This window comes from Fistularia commersonii, chromosome 28, assembly GCF_037954325.1.
Source record: "Fistularia commersonii isolate RoL2024-O1a breed Wild chromosome 28, RoL_Fcom_v1.0, whole genome shotgun sequence".
Classification (NCBI taxonomy): domain Eukaryota; kingdom Metazoa; phylum Chordata; class Actinopteri; order Syngnathiformes; family Fistulariidae; genus Fistularia; species Fistularia commersonii.
In genome coordinates this window covers 539,154-554,909 of record NC_141311.1, presented here as the reverse complement: position 1 = coordinate 554,909, position 15,756 = coordinate 539,154, and the positions used below count along the sequence as shown (strand labels likewise).

At 52.7% G+C, this 15,756-nt stretch overlaps 2 protein-coding genes across 3 annotated transcripts; both read right to left on the bottom strand.

The window, feature by feature from the left end:
• Positions 1-1,024: 1,024 nt before the first annotated feature.
• On the bottom strand, positions 1,025-3,794 carry cbx8a (chromobox homolog 8a (Pc class homolog, Drosophila)). 2 transcript variants are annotated; one of them, XM_086176424.1, is made up of 5 exons: positions 3,658-3,786; positions 3,541-3,584; positions 3,156-3,221; positions 2,003-2,069; positions 1,025-1,875 (listed from the first exon to the last, which is right to left on the bottom strand). In XM_086176424.1, exons 1-5 carry the CDS (start codon positions 3,772-3,774, stop codon positions 1,249-1,251), a joined length of 921 nt encoding a protein of 306 aa, XP_086032550.1. In that variant the 5' UTR covers positions 3,775-3,786; the 3' UTR covers positions 1,025-1,248. The 2 variants fall into 2 exon arrangements, with proteins under 2 accessions (XP_086032550.1, XP_086032549.1); XM_086176423.1 differs by having other exon boundaries at positions 3,541-3,794.
• A 4,638-nt stretch (positions 3,795-8,432) lies between these two features.
• cbx4 (chromobox homolog 4 (Pc class homolog, Drosophila)) lies at positions 8,433-14,477 on the bottom strand. The gene is made up of 5 exons (XM_086176422.1): positions 14,158-14,477; positions 14,027-14,070; positions 13,559-13,624; positions 11,972-12,038; positions 8,433-11,139 (listed from the first exon to the last, which is right to left on the bottom strand). The coding sequence occupies exons 1-5, from the start codon at positions 14,224-14,226 to the stop codon at positions 9,763-9,765; spliced, it is 1,623 nt and encodes a 540-aa protein (XP_086032548.1). The 5' UTR covers positions 14,227-14,477; the 3' UTR covers positions 8,433-9,762.
• Between the last annotated feature and the right edge of the window lie 1,279 nt (positions 14,478-15,756).

Sequence of the window (15,756 nt, the reverse complement as noted above, 5' to 3'; positions counted from 1 at the left end):
TATATATATATATATATCCACGACCACACACACATACACTATACATATGCGTATAGATGAAGCGTGCACACGCACATATAACCATACACAAGCATACGTGCGTACGTATACATATTCTGTATATGCACAGTATATAACACACACGTACACACACACACACACACACACATGCATACATATAATGTATAAACACACGCACACACATAGATATACTAAACATATACATGAACATGTGATATATAGGTAAAGCGCGCACACACAAACATAACTACACACACACACATACCTACACTATATATATATATATATATACAGGAACGTATGATATATACGTGAAGCACACACACACACACACACACACACACACATGCAAATTCGTTATACATACACATATATATATATATGAAAGTACACACATACAGACACACGCACACACTTCATACGTACATGCATACATGCATATAATGTGTGCGTGTGCGTGTCAAGGTAACCGATCGGTGAGAAGAAACTCCGCGCGTCCACGCGTGGACGCCAGCTGCGTCCTCTCCTCTCCGGTGCGTTCAAGGCGCCAATAAATATCCAATAATCGATCACCTCCATGATCAATGAGACGAAGATAAAGCGCCTTGCCGGCCTGCTCGCGAGGGCCGCGCGCGTCCTCGCGAGACGAAGGTGAGAGAAGCGGCCTCCGCGCGCGCGCGCACGTGCACGCGCACGATCCCCAGGTGATCCCTCCTCCTCCCCCACGGATGGACGCGAAGCTAAAAATGGAACGGACCGTGAAGCAGCCCGCGAAGGCCCCGGGGCCCCGCACCTCCGCCTCCGCGCCTGCACCCGCACGGTTTTCGATCCGGTTTCGAACGGAACCGGAAGTTATGAATCGGCGTGAACAAGAACCAAAAAGAAAAAAAAAAAAAAAAAAAGAAGAAGAATAAAAAAATGACGCCGGTTCACGTTCAAGTGAAAGAGACCGTGAACGCATCACGGGAGGCCTTCAGGGTCCGAAGGAGAAATACTTCACCGCTTGAAAGGAACATTTTTATTCTGATGTTTGGACTTCCAAGCGAAACCTTTCTACTGTTCGGGAACTTCAAAGAACCGGAAGCCGTTTGATGTTAAAAATCCAGCCGCAGATCAAACGGAGCGGCGGCGGAAACGGATATACTTTATTATCATCTGCGCGGTATTAAATACTTTTACAGGAAAAAAATAAAAAATAAAGAGTATTAAAGCGGAAGTGTTAGTCGCTCATCTCTTGGCGCGGAAGAATCCCGCGTCCGTGCAGTTTTCACGGATGGTCACGGTCACGTAGTTCATGGTGACGTCGGTAACGGTCACCGTGTCCGCGCCGGCGGCCCGCGGGCTCCAGGGGGCCGCGGCGGCCTGCGGGGCTCCCCGCCGCGGGGCCGAGGGGCCGCCGGTGGCGGCGGCGGGGGCCCGGGACGCGTACCGGGCCCGGTGCCCGGGCCCCTCGGGGCCCCGCTGGCCGTGTCTGGGTGTGATGGTGGTCTCCTGCTGGAACCTCCTGGTCAGCTGGAGGAGGCTCTGCTCAGAAGCTTCCTCCTCCTCCTCCTCCTCCTCTTCATCCTCCTCCTCTTCATCCTCCTCTTCTTCCTGGAACCGGCCCCGCTTGGATGCGGGCCCCGCCGGCTTGCGGCCCCTCCTCCGGGGGCCCCGGGGCCTGACCTCCGGCTCCGCGGCCCGCACCAGGACGCTCTCCCCCCGGTTGACCGCGCTCGGCGGGTAGATGTTGGGGACCACGGCGCGCAGCCCCTCCCGGGCCCGGGGCGTCAGGACCGGCTCCGGGGACGGACGGGAAACGTGGGCCCCCCCGGGAGGCCCCCGCCGGAACGCATACCTCTCCCTGGCCTGCGCCTAAGGACAGAGACGGGTTTGATGGAGGAGGAGGAGGAGGAGGAGGAGGTTCCTCCGAGGCTCCGCTGGGGTGCAGGTCCAGGTGAACCCCCAAAAAAAGACCGGGGGGAAGAACCGAACCACCGACCTTCAGCAGGAACGTCTCCGGCTTCGGTCCTCTCTTCTTCGGCCCGAACAGCTCCCGCTGCCGCTCCCTGGAGATCAGAGATATTAAATAGAATATTTCAAACATATCACATGTATATGATATATGTATTTATTTCCATTCTGTTGTCTATCTGTATCCCTTAATGTTGTTGTTGTTCACTCTGCTTTATTTGTGGATGTCTTTTGCTGCCTTTTAATTGTCTCTATTTTTATTATATTCATATTTGTCGATAGGACAACTGTTACACCGCTGTGTCAAAAGAATTTCCAATAATTTTTCAATTAAGTATGTTTTATCCTATCTTATCTTATCTTATCTTATCTTATCTTATCTTGTGAAATTGTGAAGCTCAATTATATTTGCCAAATTAAACATGAGATTGTATATGTATGTATATAAATATATTATTAGTAAATATGATCTATATATGATATATACTGCTCAAAAAATAAAGGGAACACTTAAACAACACAAATGCAACACAATGATTGATTTGGACTTGTTTTAAGGACATTACATCGACGTTGGATCAGCCTGTCGTGTGTTTTTCCACTTTTATTCGGAGTGTGACTCCAAATCCAGACCTCCGTGGGTACATATATTTGATTACCATTCATTATTTTGGTGTGTTTTTGTTGTGAACACATCCAACTTTGTGAAGAACAAAGTGTTTCATAAAAATCTATTCAGATCTAGGATGTGTTATTTTAGTGTTCCGTTTATTTTTTAAACAATGTATATATATATACATTTGTCATGTAAATGATATATACATATTTTTTCAATTCTGTTGTCCATTCTTGTTCTTGCTGTCATAATGCTCCTTATTTATTATATGTGTATATTATAATACTATATCATATTATTATTATATGTGTCTCTCTTTTGCTTTTAATTCTCTTTTGAATGTTTCTATTAATATCATACCCATATTTATTGATAATATAACTGTTGAGCTGGTGTGACAAAAGCAATCCCCCAATGGGGATCCATAAAGTTTATTTTATACATGCGTGTGAAATTGTGCAGCTCCTCTGGCTTGTGAGAACATCAGATTAAGAATATATTTATGTTTTGTATTCTTAGTAAATGTTATGTATATATGAAATAGAATCTTGTTAGAGGTCCCAACCTCTCCTCGAAGGCTGAGAAGAGCCGTGCGTCCAGGATGTTCTCCTCCGGTTCCCAGGTGCTGTACCTGCAGAAGGAGGGCGAAGGGGGGGGGGGGGGGGTGTTAGACAGCCGTGCGTGCACGAGCACCGTGCACGGCGGATTACAGACACGCACGGTGAATCCGGGCCCTGCTAAAAGCTAGCTGGACCTTCACCCCCCGCAACCACCCTCTCATCTCATCTCATCTCATCCTCCCTGCGGGATTGTGCACGGGGTTAGGCGTGCACGTCGCGGGTCGTGATTGGAAAAAGACACACGCACGTCCGGGGACGAAGAAGAAGAGGTGCAGTTGTGCGAGCGGCCGTGGAGGAGCGCTGTGACCCGGACGAGACGAAAACACTCACTTGTGCGACCAGCCCTTCCATTTCACCAGATATTCCCAGCGACCCTGCAAGACAACACGCACGTCAGCACACGCACGGGCCGTGCGCGGGGTTGCGCGACGCCGCGGAGGCGCGTACCCGCCGGATCCGCCGCTTGGTGATGGACTCCGCCGCGAACACGCTCTCCCCCACGGCGGAGAGCTCCATGCTCCGCCGCTGCTGCGCGTCCTCCGCGGGCGCTTTAACGCCACACATCCCATAATAACACGCGGCGTGGGGGTGGCGTGGGGAGGAGGGGGGGGCGCAAACGTCATCACGTCGCTGTTGCCAGGCACCGGGCCGACCGCGGAGGAAGCTCATTGGCTGGGAGGGCGGAGGGGGCGGGGCTTAACGCTGCAGGGACACACAGGAGGAAGAGATAGATGAGGAAGAGGAGGAGGAAGAAGGAGGAAGAAGAAGGAGGAAGAAATAGACGAGGAGAAGAAGGAGGAAGAGGAGGAAGAGGAGGAGGAGGTGGAAGAGATAGATGAGGAAGAAGAGGAGAAAGAAGGAGGAAGAAGAAGGAGGAGGAGGAAGAGATAGACGAGGAAGAGGAGGAGGAAGAAGGAGGAAGAAGAAGGAGGAGGAGGAGGAGGAAGAGATAGATGAGGAGAAGAAGGGGGAAGAGAAGGGGGAGGAGGAGAAGGAGCAAAGAGGAGGAAGAGGAGGAGGAGGTGGAAGAGATAGACGAGGAAGAGGAGGAGGAGAAAGAAGGAGGAGGAAGAAGGAGAAGGAGGAGGACGGGGAGGAAGAAGTGGAAGAGAAGATGAGGAGGAGAAGGAGGAAAAATGAGAAAGAGAAGGTAGAGAAGGAGAAGGAGGAGAAGGGGGAGAAGGAGGGGGGATAGAAAAGGAGAAGGAGAAAGAGGAGGAAGAGGAAAAAGAGTAGGGGGAGAAGGATGATGAGGAGGAAAAGATAGACGAGGAGAAGGAGGAAAAAGGAGGAAGAGGTGGAGGAGAGAGAGGAAGAGAAGGAGGTCGAGGACTTGGAAGGGGGGAGGAGGAAGAGGAGGAGGAGGAAGAGAGAGAGGACGAGAAGAAGGATAAAGAAGGGAGGGGAGGAAGAAGAGAAGGAGGTTGAGGAGGAGGAAGAGATAGAAAAGGAGGAAGAGGAGGAAAAGATTGACGGGGAGAAGAAGGAGGAAAAAAGAGAGGGAAGGAGGAAGAGGAGGAAAAGAAGGAAGAGGTGGAAGAGATAGAGGAGGAGGAGAAGGAGGAAGAAGGGGGGAGGAGAGATAGAAGAGGAAGGTAGGGAAGGAAGAAGAGATGGACGAGGAGGAAGAGGAGAAGGAGGAAGAGATGGAAGAGATAGAGGAGGAGAAGGAGGAAGGGATAGAGGAGGATGAAGAGGAAGAGGAGAAGGAGGAAGAAGGGAGGTGAGGAGGAAGAGAAGAAGGAGGAAGAAATGGAAGAGACAGAGGAAGAGAAGGAGGAAGAAGAGGAGGAGAAGAAGGAGGAGAAGAAGGAGGAAGAGGAGGTGGAGATGGAGAGGATGAGAAGAATGACAGAGGAGGAAGGAGAGATAGAGGAGAAGGAAGAGGAGGATGAAAAAGGAGAGGCTGATGAAGATGAAGCTCTGCTCTGATTGGATGGATTTAAGGGAGCCGAGCCTGCACCCCCCCCCCCCCCCCACACACACACACACACACCGGAAGTTCCGGTCTGATCAATCATCAATAATGATATGGATCTGAAAGCGCGCCAGCCTCGTGCAAGGGGAAGGCCCGCGCGGCCGGAGGCGGGGTCTGGAACCGGAAGTGTCCACCGTGCGGTGCCGAGCTGCGGGGCCCTCACGCACCCACGCAGCGGGAAAACCCGCAGAGAAATGATGCAAATTTAGAATTGATTTCAAACTCGCGCCGTGGCGGCGTTTATTTCTTTTATTTCTTTTTATTTGATGAATCTACTTTATCACCCAATCGACGTCTCGATTCAAACGTACACGAATAAACCGATGACTATATAAATATAAATATAAATATAAATATAAATATAAATATAAATATACATAAAAAAATATAAATATAAATATAAATATAAATATAAATATAAATATAAATGAATCAATTTAAGCTCCGTTCAATGTTTCCAATTCTTCCGTCCTGCGTGTGAGAAAGACACGCCTAATACTCTTTTTACTTTTAGGTTACAATTAAAATGAGCATTATACTTTATGTAGAAAATCATTATAATTTTTAAGATAGAGACTTTTATTATTCCATTTTTATTAGAGGCTTTATAATAACTATTGTCGTTAAATAATGAATTTACATACATACCGCTATAATTAGGATCCACAATTTGTTTTGTCGTTTTCTCTTGTAAGAAATCGAAATTCTAAAATTTGATATGTTATTAATATTATCAATGCGTCAGAATAATAATTATAATAATTTTAATAATAATAACAATTATTATGATCATTTTTAACATTATTATTACGGCCGTTATTGTAGCGATATTTATGTGTTATTTTGTTTTAATGATGCTTTTCAAAGTGACGGGACAAAGTAAAGACGACGAGAAGAAGAGAGAAAGAAGCGCACGGAGAGAATCACACGCACGAATGCGTGGGGTGAGAAGAGGTGCTCCGTGCACCTCTTCTCACCTTTTCTATCTGGTTTCGCTTTTCTCTGACGAAAGACGAGAGGAAGGAAAGGAAGGAAGAGGATAGGAGGTAGGAAAGGAGGAAGGACGAGAGGAAGGATAGGAAGAAGGATGGGGGAAGGAAAGAGGAAAGATGGGAGGAAGGAAAGGTGGAAGGATGGGAAGAATAATTGGAATAATTGGAGGAAAGATGGGAGGAAGGATGGGAAGAAGGATGAGGGGAAGGAAGGAAGGAAGGAAGGAAGGAAGGAAGGAAGGATAGGAGGAAAGGAAGAACAAACAGTCCTTGTGTGCACACACCACTATTGGTCAATTCTGCTTCCTAGCTGAATTGGGAAACATCTCAGGTGTGTGTGTATGTGTGTGTGTGTGTGTGTGTGTGTGTGTGTGTGTGTGTGTGTGTGTGTGTGTGAAATAAATATGACGGTTTTAGGTGGAGTAGAAAAAATGATCTAGGAGGAAGGAGGAAGGAGATGAGGAGATGAGGAAAGAAGAGAAGGAGATGAGGAAAGGATAGAAGGAAACGAATGAGATGAGGAAAAGACGAGTAGAAGGAAAGGAGAGGAGGAGGAAAGGAAAGAAGGAAAGAAGGAGGAAAGAATAGAAGGAAACAAATGAGAGGAGGAAAAGGAAGAGTAGAAGGAAAGGAGAGAAGGATGGGAGGAAGCCGCCGGTGTCCTCGCGCCAGACAAAAGGCGCGCGCCTCCCCTAAACAACAGCCTCCATTTTGGCGCTCGCGGGGCGACACTTCCGACACCCCGGTACTTCCGGTCGGCTCGAGCCCGCGCCGCTGGGGGATGGGGGAGGGGAGGCGGGAAACCGCCCCTGCGCGCGGGTGCGCGCGCGCGCGCTGCCGTCGCTTCATCTCCATATTTGGTGCGCGAGTCGGCGGGGGTTCGTGCGCGCGCGCGCGGAGCCGCCATGGCGACGCTCGCGCGCTCGCTGGCTCGCGGGCGGGGCGGGGCGGCGGAGGGTTTTCCGTTCCACTCCCTCGCTCGCCTGCGCGCGCGCTCCCTCTCCGAGCGGTCATTGGCTCTCCGGTTTCCGGGCAACCGCCGCTCACCGCCCCACTTTACCGGGAGACATTTTACATTTTCTACCCGGCGCTGTTTCAGACGAACACCGATAATAAGAATTCTGAAAAATAAACGGAACAAATGAATATATATTAAAAAAATAAGTAAATAGTGCGCGCCACAGGCTTCCAATCAGAGCGGTCCTCGGGGAGGCGCGCCGACAGACAGAGCTACAGGTTGGCGGCGGTGATCGGAGACGCTTTTTTTGTGAAGAAATTGAAAAATAAAAAGGATCAGAGCGGCAGAGAGAAAGAACGGGTGTCGATCCAGGAGACGAATTCATTCCCTTCTGTTTCGTCTTGATGGAGGAAGTCTTTGTCTCCATTTGGACAAAATGATAGAAGCCCGACCGGATGAGGGACCCGGACTTCCGGTCGTCCCACGGGAGAATGACCCCTGACCTCTGACCCCCGTCGCTGCGTGTCGCTAGAAGAAACAAACACGGGGGACGACAGGGGGATTAGTCATCGGTCGCGAACGACCAAGGGTGTCCTCGGGGGGAAACGGGTCATCGCCAGTCTGGATTATCGCAGATTATACCGTCTGCCTTCCTCCCGTCCTTCTTCCCACAGACGTAGGACATCGACCGTGGACTTTACAAACACGATCGCTTGAAAGCAGTAAAAGTAAACCGTCCCCAAAGGTCGGGCTGTAAAGCCGTCCGACGAGAACGTCTGGACGACGACAGAGAACTCGGGAGAGGAACCGCTGCTCGGCGGCGACAAAGAGAAACGGGCCATTTCGCAAACCTGACCTTTGGCAGGAAATGCCACGGCGCCTACGAGCGCTCCGATTATATTTAAATGTCAGCGGACCCAGACCCCTCCCTGCTAGCATTGTGCCAGTTCATCCACAGGTGGGGGCCAAATACTTGACTCTGTTTTGTTGAATTGTGTTAGAATATAAGAATTACATAATAGCCGTCCCTGCCCTTCTCCAGGGCTTTTTGTTTACATTCTTGCTCGAGGTTGATCTGCGGTGGAGAAGTGACGCGGGCTGAAGTTTTAATAATACGAGAGACCGCGCCGTTACGCAACACAGAGGCTATTGTGCGGGATGGCGTCCGATTACACAACATAATCTGTTTTTCTATTCTCGCCTCGCGACCGGGATTCTAACGTGCTTTCGATTCGCCGGCGCAAATCGACGAATCCGAGGCGACCGCGTCGCCGGGAATCATGGAGCCGAGAAGTCGTCTCTCTCTTGTTTATTGTGAAACATACCATCCAATCTTCTGCGTCGTCCCACTCCTGGCAGAAGATACTTTCAGACAATCGTTGTGACTTCGAAGCGAGCGGACGGACGTAACCGACGGACTCGTTTGAATAGAATTTAAAATGAAAAAAAATGGCAGTTCAATTGAAAACTTGGTGGAAAATGTTTGGTAGCAAATTAGAAATCAAATAAATATGCGCTCTTCAATTTCATTAGCATTTTAGCATTCTCCCTGGCTTTGCATTCAATGTGCATGGAAGGCGACTTAAGACCTGCCCTGTATATAGATATATATATATTTAGATATATTACATCCGTCGAGTTTCCACTGGGTTGCGTTCAACGCCGAACCGAAACGGAAAAAAACACAGACCCGTCGTTCACAGGTCGCCACCGGCTTTTTCAGCCGACGGAAAAGGAGAAAGCGAAGATGCCGATGTGCTTTTAGGGGACGGCGGTCAGAAGCCCAGCGGGGTCTTATTAAGTCATTAACAAAAGGAGGGGTAACAATACGGCAGCGATCCGCACCCCATGAATCACTGAAAAAGTGAGTCACAGGTTTGATCGATGCGCGAGTGCTTTTACTTACGCCTCGCTAGAGTCCTTGCGAAAGGAGGAAAAAGCGCAAACATCTGCCGGAGGCCCTGCTGGGACGCCAGAAGAGCCCCGGACGTTGCTCTGAACGCATCTTACTGCATTTATTCTCTTTTCCAACCCACCTGCTTTTTAAAAGTCGAACATAACGGATAACCGTTTTCCCACGAACAGGCCGTAAATGGAACAAAAGCACCTTTTCCCGAGTAAAACTATGAAACGAGACTCCGAGAGGGCGGCGAATTCTCCCCTAACAATAAAGGTCGTGACGATAATCAACATTTAAAATGCAAATAAGTGCTTCCCGCGTCTACTGTAATCTCCAGAACTCACCGAGCTCGTCTCTCCTGCTCATCCGGAACAAAATAGTTGCCATGTTGTTGTTGTTGTTGTTGTTGTTGGAGAACCTTCATGTCAGGTTCTTGGTTTGGTGCGGCAGAAAAGGACGGCTCCCGACGAGCCGCCTCGGACAAATGTTTTGTTTTTGTGGGATGAATCCACGTCGATGCGTTCACTCAAATCCTCGAGGGCACTTCCTTGGCTACAACGTTACACGGGCGTTACAGTATAAAACATTATAAGAAACATATTGAATTTGAATTATAAATTATAAATTTCCATATATACAAAATCTCAAAGTTTTTGCTTTCTTTCTGTTTTTTCTTTTTTAACATATGCACATTGAAAAGGCGTCTCGGTCCGAGGATGCGGTTTCAGAAAGAGACGAACTCTTTGAAAGTGACGGTGAGGCTGTTCGTTGTGATGTCGGTGATGATGATGTTGCCCATAAAGGGCGAGATCTCTTTGACCGGCGCTTCCGGCGCTTTCTGGGAGACCCGGGTCACGGCGGGCGCGTCCCGGACCTCTTCGGGCCGGGTCTCGGCCGGCCTCCTGGCCTTGGGGCAGCTGAGGTCCATAGGTTCCTCCTGGCCGCCGGAGTCCGTTGCGTGGAGTGCGGCGGTGCCGGCGAGACGCGGGGCGCCGCAGTGAAGGTCCATGGGTTTGTCCTGAGGCGGGGCGACCGCCGCGCCGGGAACGCCGACGCCCCTGGAGGCCGGGAAGGTTTTGGACAGGGTCCGGTCCTCCGCCGGATCGGAGAGCTTTCGCTTGCGGTCGCCGGGGTAGCAGGGGATCCGGATGTGGTCGACGGCCGTAGCGGTGGGGATATTGGCGTCCGCCGACCAGGGCGTCGGCGGAGAGCTGGCGGTCAGCTGCAGGGGGAGGTCTTCGGGTAAATCGGCCTGACCCCGGGCCACCTCGGTGTTGTACTCCTCGGCCGTGCTCGGGGAGGGCTTGGAGAACTGTCGGTCTTGCGCCGAGCGTTTTACGGGATGGTCGGCGGCGGCGGCGAGGGAGCCGCTCTCTTTGGGGAGTCCGTTGTCCGGGCAAAGCGGCTCCTCGGCTTTGCCTCCGTGGGCCGGATTGTTCGCGGCGGGTTTGGCGCTTTGGGGTTTCTCGTCGTTGGAGGATTCCCCGTGCTTGCCCTTGGCCCCGTGGACCTTGTTGCCGTCCATGTACTTGCTCATGACGATAACGATACGTCCGTTCTTGTTTTTGTTCTTGATTATCTTCATCTTGCTGCTCATCGCGCTGGGAAGCGCCGCGTCCTTCGGGTCGGGTTTGAGGGCGCGTTCGCTCTCCGACTCCTTCACGGACGGTTTCCTCACCTGCACCGCCAGCTCTTTGACTTTACTCAAGCAGCCCGTGTCCTTGTCACGAACCCATTTCTGCTGCAGCGCCAGCGGCAGGTTCCAGCCCGGGTTGGCCGCCTTACCGGCCGGCTCCTGGACTTTGACCACTTCCTTGAGCCGCGAAGCCTGGGCGTCGTACATGCTGGGGTCGGGCTCGTAGTGGTGGTGCTTCTTGCTGTTGAGCTGGTAGAAAAACTTCTTCTTGCCGTTGGCCAGCTGATCGGCGGGGACCTCCTGGCTGCTGGGCTGGTACTGGTGGTGCTTCTTGCTGTTCAGCTGGTACTGCTGCGGCTGGGCTCGCTGCACCTGGACGCCATCGGCCTTGACGCCGCCCTCCAGGTCCTGAGGGGTTTCCTCGAACCCCGCCGGGATGCTCGACCGTCTGGCGAACGACGGAACCTTGAAGAAGAGACCAGACATCGTTTCAATACCTCATTCTTTTCCGAATCTCTCCGCGGCGCCGTCAGGGGGAAACAACGGGAAACGGTTTCTTCGAGCCCCTATCCATCCCACAATGCGGCGGACGATTGCATGACCGCCCGGTCTCCTGAGGCCGTGGAAGCGTCCGGGTGTAAAACGTGCAATCGGTGGGGGTAAAAGATTGAAACCCGTGGTTTAAAATCAGACGTCCGGGGCCGGAGAAGAGGTCAGAAACAGCGACCGACCCTGCCGGACGTCAGAGGGTCACGGCGAGGAATGTTCAGGACGGCGTGGCCGTGACCCCGAGGTCACAGAGGTGCCGCCTCACATGTCAGCCTGGGTCCCTTATTCCCAGCTAGGTGACGCAGCAGAGCCATCTATCTCTCGCTCTCCCCAAATATCCACCCATATTTGGCTCAGCATGAAGTCCGGCGGTTCTCAGGGCTTCGGACGCAAGACCGGGGGAACGCAACTTCCATGCCGATGCAGATTCGCAGGCTCTGACACTAATCGTCGAGACACGCTAAAAATAATCAGCTCGCACGTTAGAAACCAAAATATCTGCTCTCCATGTAAGGCCTTGTAGTGTCAGGAGGTGACGGACATGCGGACGGGAGTATGGTCCTACCACGTAAAGATAAACCTAAACCCAGACTCGTGTTTTGGACACAGGGTTTGGATCTGGAGAGCTCTCTTTCTCTATAAATAGCCACGGCCATAACGACAGCAGCTATTAAATACCTGACACACACACACACCAAACCTGAGACGACCCTTCAAACAGTTGGTGGACAACCAGAGGAGAAGTTACCTGGAGTAGAAGGTGTTTTGGTTTGGGGCCTCGCTTGCGATAACCCATCAGCTGCTCCTGCCGCTCCCTGCCAAGACAAAGACCGGTTACACGCCACCCGCCAGGAAACAAACCAACAAAGATCGTGTCAAAATAGAAATTACAGCTCTGGCATCCGGTGTGTTGTTTCAGGTCCTCAAGGTCGAACGTTGGATTTGAATTCGGAGCGCTAATGAATGGCCCCCCCATGTGACCCGCCCCGCTGCGAAGCATCACGGGCCTGATTTGCATACACCTCCGCGGTAATCGTCCAATTCCATATTCTCATTATCCTGCAGAGATTCCATTAATGTTGCGGCGGGGAGAGCCTGTGCTCGTCTCTCGAAGGCGGCCCCTCCTCTTCCTCCATGTTCCGGAGGCGACGTGGAAAAACAAATGGAAAGCCCGGCCCGAGAAGTAAACCGGCCCCGGACGGAGCCGGAGAAGCGTCAGGCGGGAACATCATCCGGACTTTTAGGTACTCGTAGTGGATGTGAAGGTGTTACAGTCAGAACACACACACACGAGACAGAACGGTGTGTGTGAAATATCCCTCCCGTGATATGAGGCTTGACTCATCGCCGGCTCATAAATAACCAGCGGCGGGCGAAAGGCCAGCTGCGCGCCGCCGTCAGCAGACGTGCGTGGGCCCGGACGGCGGCGGGCCTCAGGTCTCCGGGCGAGCGGGCCGGCAGCAGAACGCCACTTTAACGGCATAATGAGCGCCATTTCAAACCGCATCCGACGGGGTGACCTCTATTCACAGAAGATTTGGCAATTACAGGCTCCCTTGTCGGATCCCCTCCCCCATCCTCTGGGAGCAGAGAGGAATCCACACACACACACACACACACACACACACACACACACACTCACTCACTCAGTCACGCACCACACAGCGCAGAGGCAGCCCTCCATGACCATCAGCATGGAGCCAGACACACACACACACACACACACACTCGGGCGAGCAGGCTGGTGTGGAATATGAGAGGAGTGTAAATACTGGAGAGCGCTGCGTCGTCAATTAGCCTTTCAGAAATGCAAATTCCTTTCCGAGGCGTCCCCGGAAAGGGAGGACGGCTGTCCGCGGCCTCTGACAGCGACAGCGGCGGCCGTACTCCTTTTAAACGATTGTTTACGGCGGCGCCCGATCCGGAGGTTCACGCCGCCGCTTCCTGGACGCCAGCAGGAACACGTGCGGTCGCAGGTGACGAGCGGACGATCTCAGGCCGTGCCTTCTGGTGCCGCCCGGCTGACGGACGGAGGGCGGATGTCCGTTTGCGGCCTCGGGCCTCGGGGACGGTCCTCTCGGCCCCCTGGTCCAGCAGATACCACGAGGAGCGTCCACATGGAGGACCTCCCGCCGCAGAAAGCTACTCCTGCAAAAGTAGGTCACGCCGTGTTTGCGGTCCAGGCTTTCAGGCACATCCCTGCGTGCGCTTCCACGCTGTGGACCTCCACGCCAGCAGATCATCCCCCAATCCGTTCCTAGGATACGGTTCAATCTGGGTGGGGGGGGCAGGAAGCCCCTCCTCCTATGCCCATATAAGGAGCCCCATCACTCACCTGTACTGGAAGGCGACGAGAAGACGGGGGTCCAGGATGTTCTCCTCAGGCTCCCATGTGTTGTATCTGCAGGGGGGGGGAGGAAGTCAGCTGTCACTCAACCATCACACGCAAACTCACCCCCCCCCCCCTATCAGCTACACGCGTACGTGCACCCGCGTGCATGCATCCCCCCCCCTTACGTCGAATCCCGGGCACCAACAAGTCGGCCATTTTAGCAGCACAGTCTCGCAAAAAAAAAAAAATTGGTTGGCGGAGCAGAAATAATTAAAAGCGGATTACAGCGCCCGCGCCGACCCCCTTCCCGCGCATACATTAGTGAAGGCATCCGCGGGCACCCCCAACACACACACACACACACACACACACACACACACACACACACACACACACACACACACACAGAGTATTGCAATGGGAACGCATTGCAACGCTGTTCGGAACCGGCGATCCGGAACCGGGACTCACTTCGGGGACCAGCCGCGCCACTTGACCAGGTACTCCGCCCTGCCCTGCAACACACACACACACACACGCACTCATGAGTGTGAGATCGGATCCGGGCAGTATCTCCTCCACCTTCCTCCACCCGCTCCTACCTTCCGGATGCGCCTCTTCTCGATGCCCTCGACCGCAAAGACGTGCTCGCCGGCGGCGGGGAGCTCCATGCTCGGCCGGGATCCGATCACCGGAGATGCTGTTCCTCAAGCTTCCCGTGTGTGTGTGTGTGTGTGTGTGTGTGTGTGCGTGTGCGCGCGGGTCCTCCGCTCTAGTGTGCAAAATGCGCGCTTGGTAGTTTTCCAGTTGTATCCAAATCCGACTGCAGCCCCTCCGCCTCCCTCTCTCGCTGCTCCCTCCTTCACACACACTCATGCACACACACACACTCTCATGCACACACTCCACGGCACTGGCAGCGCACGGAGATATTCACAGTAGTGCGCCTCCAGTCGTGCACTAGCCGTGAATGACGTCACAGGAGGAGGAGGAGGAAAAGGAGGAGGAGGCGGTCGGGGTTTATCCCGTGCAGGAGGGAGCTGTGGGGATTCAAACCGGGGGAACCGGGTTTGCAGAACCCCCTTCTTCTTCTTCATCTTCATCTTCATCTTCTTCTTCATCTTCTGCTTCCTCTTCCTCATGCATGTCGCCGTGCATGAGAAATAATGGAAGTTTGGATGCTCCTCCGCTGGAGGCTCCACTCCCGCGGGCCGAGTGGAGCCTCATGCATTGATCTCCATCATCATCGTCATCTCGGTCTCGATCGTGGTTTGGTCCTGCTGTCCATCATCTGCTGGACTGGCGGGAGCGCAATGGGGATTTTGCATCACACACACGCATTCACGCACATCGTGTGAGAGGGTCGTAACTTTTCTGTCACGCGTTTTGAGAAGTGAGCGGACCCGCAATGAGATCCCCTGAACGCAACACGGTGGTTGGACGTGCGTGAGGCCAGTGTGTGTGTGTGTGTGTGTGTGTGTGTGTGTGAGACAGAGAGTGTGTGTCTGTGAGAGGGGGGGGGGATATAGGTCACACACGCACATCTTCAGACCAGCGTCATGTCCCGTGAGTTCAAAGTTACCCGTGTGCGACCTCCCATTCTTCTAACACTCACGTCGGTGTTTGTGTGTGTGTATGTGTGTGTGTGTGTGTGTGTGTGTGTGTATGTGTGTGTGTGTATATATGTGTGTGTTCACCTGGTTCTGGTGTTCTGGTCGACATCGGTAAACAAGCAGGGCGCCAAGGCGCGCGACACCGGAAGTCCATTCGGATTGGCCCGTTAGGGCGCCATCAGAACTTCTTCATATTAACCTATATTTTATTTTCTTCTTCTTCTTCGTCCACTTCTTCCGAAAAAATCGTCTCTAAAGAAACATTGAATTAAAAAAAATAAAAAATAATTCAGCACGTTAAGGGTTAAACAGAGCCCGCGAGCGGCGCGGCGGCGGCCAGCCTATGACAGGCGGGCACGCGGGAGCTGCACCCTGCCTTATAAGGTCATGGAGAGAAAGAACCGAAAAGCTCGGTCTCTCCGCGGCCGCCTCTCCGCGCCGAGACCCGGTGCCGGTCCGGGTGGTCCCCCATCCCCAACCCGGCCCGGAACGGCCCGGTTACACCGCCGCGGTTCCGTCCAGATCCGGGTATTTTCCTCCTCGCCGCCCAGCTTCCCTAGCAACAGGGAGAGGGAGAGAGAGACCTAG